This window comes from Microtus oregoni, unplaced genomic scaffold (genome assembly GCF_018167655.1).
Source record: "Microtus oregoni isolate MIOR12 unplaced genomic scaffold, Mior012 000080F_ref0000499, whole genome shotgun sequence".
NCBI classification, from domain to species: Eukaryota; Metazoa; Chordata; class Mammalia; order Rodentia; family Cricetidae; genus Microtus; species Microtus oregoni.
In genome coordinates, this window is record NW_024544538.1 from 5,564,391 (window position 1) to 5,572,996 (window position 8,606).

Here is an 8,606-nt window from a genome sequence, read left to right on the forward strand (position 1 = left end):
AGAGAAAGGGGAGAGGATGTAGAGATGCCTCAGAGGTTAAGAGCACGGGCTGTTCTTCTTGATGACCCAGGTTTAATTCCTAGTACCCACACAGGGGCTCACAGCCACCAGCCCAAGGGAATCAGGTGCCTTCTTCCAGCCTCTGTGGTGCACAGACAGACATGCAGACAAAACCCCATACACATAAAATAACAAAAGTTTAAAAAAAGAAAATGAAAAAGGAAAGAAATATGGAGACAAAGGTAGTCAGAGGCCGCATGCTCTTTTCCCAGAGCACGACCCAGAACTTACCACTTCTCCTTAGCCACAGTTTTGTCTATGGCCTCACCTAGCCACCAGGGAGACCAGGAAACAATAGTGTCCCGTAGCAGCTGCCACCATGTTGCTGTGGGCTCAGCTGAAATGAACGAGGAGCAAATGAAGTGATGAAAGCTCTCAGCAGTCTCGGCCACACACCTAAGTGGGCCCATGTGGGGTGTTTACTTTATGCGTGGGGACTTGTGTGTGTGGACTGCACAGTAGCAGGATCGATGAACTGTGTTTCTCTGTTGCAGGTTAATCCGAACGGTCCAGCCTGGTGCTGGTGGACATTAGCGGTTCTTCCCCTGGAAACCAGAGCTCAGCTCCCCTTCCTAGCAATGAAGTCCCTAAAGGATAGACTGAATGGTATTCGGCGAATCCTGGCCTTTATAGCCAGAAACCAAAATTAGGGGGAGCAGACTGGGAAGGAGGCATTTCCACCCTCTCCACTGCCCTGGGGTGATGTTCTTGTATCAGATATCTAGTTGTAATAACACGTTAACAGAAGAGAGTATTTTTGAGAGATGTTGCTATGCGTTTTGACCACACATAAGTTGAGTAGGAAGACAGAAAGGATGTGACATGTTTGACTTTCTGTCTTCAGATGCTTTTTGACACTAACAGCCAGAGGTGTGGAAGAGGCCAGTAAAAGTCGCTGTTTAGCGTCAGTTTTTCTAAAAGTTTGTTTGTCGTAGCTGAGTGACTGTGTGGTTGGAATGGGAAGCGGATGCAGGCGTCACTGTATTCTTTCACTGACTTGAGGTCTCATTTCAAATGGTTCAGGTTTTATAGAGCATTGTGTAAAATAATGTTCATACTTCTTTCTGTTTTAATAATTTATTTTTTGCACTACTGTATCCTTTTTCTACATGTACGTTTGTAACTATTTAAGTTTACGTTACTGAGAAGTCCATTGCTTTATTTATTGAAGTGGTTGACTGTATGTAGGGGATTAACAGTACTAAACATGTGTGAGGTTCTTTCTTTACATTTTGCTGAAGTAACCGTAGTTCTTAGACTATTTTTATATAGTTCTTGTCTATTCTAGTGGACTAAGTTTCAAAGAATTTTAGAAGGATTCTGAGGTGGTTTTTCTTCACAGATTCCACTCTTTCAGTTTGAGTTAAGTGATAGAAAATACTTGATTTGGCATAAGTTGTGGCGTGTGTAAGAGTGAAGTAAAAGTGTACATTTTGTGGGTGTCATGCAGAACAAGGCTGAAAGGATTATTCAAAAATAGAGAGATAAATTAGAAGTGTCTTTTATTACAACCTTTTAGAGGTATTTGTTTCAGGCAATCTGATGACAAGTGTATTAATATCTCCCCAGTTCGGTTAAGGATAAGATTGATATTTACCGGGTGTTTCAGAGCGAATGACATCAAGACCCGTACCAGCACCTGCTGGAATACTTGAGGGGCTATTCTATCTTCAAATCGTAAAGATATCAGATAGGTTTGAGCCCACTTTTAAATCTCTATAAAAGAACCAGAGAATGAATCTACGATTTTATGTAAACACTGCCTTCCCTCTTGCTAACAATGGACCAAAGATTTCTGTGGGAAAAAAGATTTTCATGGGGAGAAAAGAAGGGGAAAAGGGTTAGCATTGTTTAGCTTGCTTACTGCTAGTTTGAGTCTTTTAGTGTTAGAGAAAGCTGAAAAACAGTGTGGACGTGTTTTAAAGGCAGAGAAGAAAATTAGAGCCAGAAAAAGGAAATTGTCACATTTCTTTCTTGGGCAAACTACTCCCAGGTGATTTTGGACAGCTATGGTGTGTTATTCACGTGTAGCCCCTCCATTCTGTTAGCAGGACACACAGAGAGAGAGATTCAAGGATCAGTCTGGGTTCCTCTGTAACCACCGGTGGGGTTTGAGTGTGTGAGCGAGGTGGTCTCCAGATGCTGTCAAAGAGACTCATGTAAGCAGAAGGTACATGAGTCATCATCTGCACTTGCTTATCTAGGCTGTACTGTTAGAGCGTCATCAGCTCAGCTTTGATGTTTGGAATAATCTGGGCGAGTGGAGAATGCAAGTGTATGGAATGGAAATGTAGGAGTTAAGTCTAGAGGGTTTCGAGAGCGGGAAATGAAGATGCTTTCCCCTCCCGACTGACACCCAACTATATGGCCATGGCGAAGTCCTAGTATGATTGTTTCCTATCCTGCAGTGCAAACACAGCAGAGAAAAAGATCAAAAGCCTCTCCACGTACTACACGTGGTACTTTGGCATTAATTTAACTGGCACTGAGCCCCAGTTTCCTCATATGAAATGGTACTGGCGCTCACTTCAGCCGCACAGATACTAAAATTGGAATGGCACAGAGAAGATTATCACAGCCCCTTTGTAAGGATAACATGCAGATTTGGATAGTATTCTGTATTTTGTATTAAAAGATGGAATGGTGGTGATGTTAATAGCATTTAGGTTTCTTAGGAACATTAAATTAGACATGTCAGAAATTACTTAGCACAGTGCCTTGATGACGAGAGAGACAAACTCTGTCACCAGCCATGTCGTACGCTGTCATCAGTAGTCTACAGTTACGTGAAGCCCCACCTTTACTGGCTGTACTCATTTACAGCCACGTTAACCTCGGTGGGGAAAGTTCAAACCACTGATTCTTGGACCACAGCTTGATGGTTTGCAAGTAACTCCTACTGGGGGTGAAACTAGGAAAGCCAGGCTGGGGATATGGCTCAGTTGCTTGTGTTTGCCTTACCTGCATGGGTCACTGGGTTCTAGCTCCAGTACTGTAGAAATAGAAGAAATGTAGATAAAACGAAAGGACTGGAGAACAAACGAGTATTAGCGGTAGGGACTAATTTCTATGTCAAGAAAATAGCTCCCATCTTAATAACGGCTGAAAAAGCAATCCTGTATTTGGGGGATCTAAAATTCCTGATAGAATGGAAGCCTTAAGTTTTAGCTCTTTGAGCATGACCACACCATCCTTTCCCATTCTTCAAAATGTGTTGAGAATTTCAGCTATAAATAATTAGATTTCACCATCTATAGGTTTTGCACATAGCTAATGGTATTTCATTATGCTCTCCCAAATAACAGGCTCTACAATAGTATGTTGAGAACCTACCATGTACCAGGTACGAAAGTGAGTGATCTCATTCACCTGAATACATGGAATAACCTTCAGACAGCGTTGTTAAGCAACATATATGGAGAAGGAAACAGAGGCTCAGCAATTTTAAAGAATATGCCTATGTAGCATGTTCGTTCAATGAGTGGCCAAGCTTGATTCTTTGCCTATCACACGGCAGATCTTTCAATGTTTTGAACAGTTTGTTACATGTTTTATTCAATAGATATGGCAGTCAAATCACAAACCACCTTACGAGCTCAAAATGAGAAGTGCCCAACACATCTCTTGTTAGTCTAAGGGAAAGAGGAAGTTTGGCTCCTTAATGGAAGTTAAGTTGAGGTACCCATTGGTAAGAGGGTACCCAATCTGAGCACATGGAAATCTTGGCTGGGCTGCATAGCATGTTCCTCTGAGCAGCCTGAATCCATGTTGGGTTTGTTCTCCAGTCAGCTTTTGTTTCAGTGATGGAGGGAGGCACCAGAGTAGGCTTTAACTTTCTTGGCGATGGGCATGAGAGGGATAATCAGTTGAACTTGACCATCTTTAGTGCTTGCAGGTTGGTTCTGCTTCTAAGTCTCGGCTGGAAGGACAAGATTCCCCCCTTGTACACAGTGCCACTTTCTTGGGTTAGTCCTCCTTTCTAGCGTGGCTGACCCAGTTTTTTCCCTATAGACTATTTACTTTGTGTGTATGTATATGTGTATATCTGTGTGTGTGTGCGTGCATATACACACTCATACACTAGGTAGCAAGCAGACCTTATGCCTTTCTGCTTTGTACCGTACCACTGCTGCTAGCTAAAAACCAGCAAAATGTAGAAAGTGAAAAATAAACAAACTACTTTTCCGTAGATAATTTGAAGAAAATGGTGTTTGCTCCTCACTTTTGGGGACATAGAACCATTCCAAAAGCTTGCCTTCCTGAAGGTCAGCTGCTTCAAGTTCAATGCTGCCTCAATAGCAGAGTTGAGTTATGGCACTTGTGGCACCGCCGTCTCTGCCTGTGGATCTGACCTGGGTTCAGAGATTCCCCTGTGACTAGCCACAAAAGCCTCAGAACTCCTATGCCTGGGTCACTGCACCCAGAGGTCTCTTACAGCCAACAGGTCATGTCCTGTTGATGGACTGCAACCCTCCAGGGCCTGCATTTCCTGTGCCAACTCCATTTCCGCCTTGTGAATTTTAACCGTCGATTCATTCCTTGGGTTGCAAGCTTGTTGACTGTGTGTCCATTTCTACTCATCAAAGTAGACGTGAGCAGGCGGGAAGCCCACTCTAGGGCCTAAGGAGTGAGATTTTGATTCTGGATGGAAGACAGCTCTGAAAAGCAACCAGGGCATGGGCTTTGCTTTATGGCATTTCTCGTGTACAGAGAGCAGGAAGGGAAAGGAGCCATGCACAGTGTACACATCCAGTTCCTTTTAGAATGGTAGATGCCACCCACTCCACTGCTTAACTACTCGATGCTCTGGACTTTACTCATCCACAGGTGAAACAAAGAACTTTTCACTTAGAAGTGGGTGTGCCCAAGCATGTTAAGTTAACCTCCGGAGAGAAGTGCCTGGAACCGCTGTTCCTGGTGTCTCTTTCAAGCTTTGGCTTCACGACCTTGTAGCATTTAAAAACTGTTTGCAGCCACAAATGTGATTAACAGAAGTTTACACTGCAACACTGTACCTTGTGCATTATCTGAAAAGTCCGCTGACATTCGTCCGTTGTTCAAGTGACGAAGACAACCCGGGAGATACAAAGAAGAGCCAATAGCTCAGCGTGCCACTGTCGGCTGATGAAAGATAAACGAGTCTCATTATTGTATGCAGTTCTCTGTGATGCCGGGATTAAAACATCAGGCCGTTTAAACAGTGGCAAGTGTGTGTGTGTGTGTGTGTGTGTGTGTGTGTGTGTGTGTGTGTGTGTGTTTGGTTTCCATTTGTTTGTTAAGCAACCATTTGACTTTTGCACAGAGTTGAAGGGAAATTAAGATAACGCTCCCTCCCCACCGACGCTATTCAACTACCTCTATATGCCTGGTTTCCCTTTAGGCGTTCCCTTCTCCTAAACCCGCACATAGTTTCAGCTCATCGATATTGTAATCGCAATGTGATGTAGCCAGTCGTGTGAAAATTGTTCATTAAACAAAAGTTTCCTGTTGTCTCTGTGTCAAAGTGTATTCTTTCCTAGAAAAATAATGAATGGGCCCGAATGGGCCTGGTGGTACAGGAGCGCAGTCCCAGTTACACGGGAAGCTGAGGCAAGGGGATTGCAAGTTCATCGCTGACGTAGGGAATGTAGACCCTGTCGCAAGAACTAAAAACTGGCCTTAGTTGTGCAGGCCTGTAATCCCAGCTGCATTGGAGGGCGGGGCAGAATGGTTGCAAGGCCAAGGCCTGCGTGGGTTACAGAGTGAGTGTGAGGCCAACCTGAACAATTCCATGAGATCTTGTTTCCTAAATAAGTAAATAATATATAAATAAATACCATAAGAAAGGTTTGGAGATACAGCTCAGGCAGAACACTTGCCTAACATACAGAAGGCCCTGGTTTCCATTCCCATTCCCACAGAAATATCAAAAAGAGAGAGCAGTGACCAGCTGCTTTCAGTAGCCCCAGGAAAGAGGCTATTGTCCTCCTATTGGCGGTAACATATTTTGATGACAAGACCCTTTAAAGAACTGGGTGTGTGGCTCCGTGGTAGTTCACTTGCCTAGCATGAGCCAGGTCCTTAATTCAATCCACAGCAATACAAATGAAAACATTTCCTCATGGCACCAAGTCTGTGCCCCAGCAGCAAACACTTGCGTATTTGGCAACGAGGCAGGTGTGAACAGATTGTCATGACTAATATGTTCTGAAACACTGGCTATAAATTGAGTGTCTTTTAAATACAAAACAAAAGCACTGGAAAGGTTGGCTTATGTTTAACAACTTATTTTTGAAGCATTTTTCTTTCTCCCTTTCCAGCCATCCCTGCTTTTGCATTTACCAAAAGGAATCTTTTAAACATCACTTTTACTCTTTAATAAGTCCGTAGATGAATCCTGTGCAGTTTGACCCTATCCATCCCATACACCCCACCCCTTTTCTAACTTCTCTTGAACCTCCCCTGCCATGTTTCCCTTCCACCTGCAAACCTGGCCCCCTTGTTTTCTCGAACCCACTGAGTGGAATGAGTGCTGCCTGGATGTATAGAGGTGTGGGGCCATCACCTGGGGCATGGAGAACATACCAGGGACCACACGTCCAAAGAAAAAGGCATCTTTCTCCTCTATAGTCAGTAGCCCCTCAGCTAAGGGTTTAAGCATTTTCCAATTATCTGTCCAGCTTCCTTGTAAATAAAACATTCCTGTATCATGGTTGAGTCAAGCAGATCACCTACCCACTGTTTCATCACTAGCGCTGTCATGGAAGAAGGCAAGACTTTTTGTTACCTTATCATCCAATGGCTAATATGTTTGATGAATTTTTTTTATCTTTTTAAATTTTTTTACGTTTAAGCTTTTTAAATTTTCATTAAGTGGTTTACCAAGAAGAGCTTAAAGGGAGCTGAGGAGATGGCTGAGGGGGTAAAGGCACTTTGCTGCCAAGTCTGATAAACTGAGTTCAGTCCCTGGAATGTACATGGAAAACACACACACACACTCACACAAGTACACATGCATGCACGCACACATGCATGCACTAGCTAAAAGGACATTGAGCCTATAATTAGTGATCCTAGAGAAGCTAAATAAGAAGGAGAACCCAAAGAAAAACATATAGGCAGTCTCCTGAATATTAACCTTCATCAGGCGATGAAAGGAGACAGAGACAGAGACCCACATTGGAGCACCGGACTGAAATCTCAAGGTCCAAATCAGGAGCAGAAGGAGACGGAGCACGAGCAAGGAACTCAGGACCGCAAGGGGTGCACCCACACACTGAGACAATGGGGATGTTCTATCAGGAACTCACCAAGGCCAGCTGGCCTGGGTCTGAAAAAGCCTGGGATAAAAATGATTTTTTTTAAAAAAATAATAGCTTAGGGAAGGATGGGAGGGTGTGTAGAGGGAGTGGGAGGAGGGGAGTGGGAATTTAGATTGATATTTTTTGAAGTAATAAAACAATGCAAAAAAGAATAGCTTAAACCTGGCGGTAGTAGCATCCACCTTTAATCCCAGCACTCACAAGGCAGAGTCAGGCAGATCTCTGTGAGTTTGAGGCCAATCTGGTCTACAGAGCAAGTTCCAGGACAGCCAGGGTTGTTACACAGAGAAATCCTGTCTCAGGGAGGGGGGAGAATAGTTTAAAGGCGAAGCCAAAACATGAAGCAGTTTTATAGCACCGAGGATAGAACCTGAGCCCCACAAGCCCCAAACGAGTGCTGTGCCACTGAGCTCCAGCCTCAGCCCAGCACCAACTGAATGATAGGAAAACTGATAAAACTCTCTGGGCCATTGTGTGATATTAACCAAACTGGCCCCAGCAAGAGAGCTCCAGCAATGCATCCCATCTTCTCTGTGGTGCTGATTTGTGTGTTGTGCAAGAACAGAATTTATGAAACTTCTATTTTACCATTGGAAAAAGGACACAAGAGTGAAACAGTTTAAAAACGGACAGAAGCCAGGGATGTGGTTCAGTTGGTAGAGTGCTTGCCTAACCTGAAGAACTACGTAACTTCAGCATGGCGTGCCTGGGAGCTGGTAGCAGGAGGAATAGAAGTTTAAGGTCATTTCCCTTACGTAACTATTTCAAGACAAGCCTGGGATTCTCAAGACTTTAAAAACAAATAAACAAAGAGAGAGAGAGAGAGAGAGAGAGAGAGAGTGGGAGGAAAGGAGGGAGGGAGGGAGGGAGGGAGGGAGGGAAGGAAGGAAGGAAGGAAGGAAGGAAGGAAGGAAGGAAGGAAGGAAGGAAGGAAGGAAGGAAGGAAGGAAGGAAGGAAAGACTGAAAAACTGAACTGAAAGACTGGGATATAGTTTAGTGACAGGTTGTTTGTTTAGTATGTACAGGGCCATGGGCTCAATTACAGTTACCAGTAAAGAAAAAAAATTATTAATAATCCAGGTTCACTGTCACACCCCTGTAATGCCCACTAGAAAGGCCCAAAAAGGATGATTTTGAGTTCAAGGCCACTTTGAAAAGTATGAAAACCCTTCTCTTAAAACAATAAATATGAAGTAGAGAATGGCTGTTGTAGGAGCTGCAGGCTACGTTCCTGGCACCCGGCC

The 8,606-nt window shown here is 43.8% G+C and overlaps 1 protein-coding gene and 1 non-coding gene across 2 annotated transcripts in view; both read left to right on the top strand.

The window, feature by feature from the left end:
- The window catches only part of LOC121441667 (LON peptidase N-terminal domain and RING finger protein 3-like), a 113,862-nt gene extending 108,321 nt beyond the window's left edge, over positions 1 to 5,541 (top strand). The window contains exon 13 of the mRNA XM_041642870.1: positions 555 to 5,541. Within this exon, the coding sequence (XP_041498804.1) occupies positions 555 to 710 (156 nt within the window). The 3' untranslated portion in view covers positions 711 to 5,541. The remainder of the gene's footprint in view (positions 1 to 554) is intronic.
- On the top strand, positions 2,580 to 2,686 carry LOC121441713. Its single transcript, XR_005973493.1, has one exon. It is a non-coding gene; the product is annotated as a U6 spliceosomal RNA (small nuclear RNA).
- Positions 5,542 to 8,606: the final 3,065 nt, after the last annotated feature.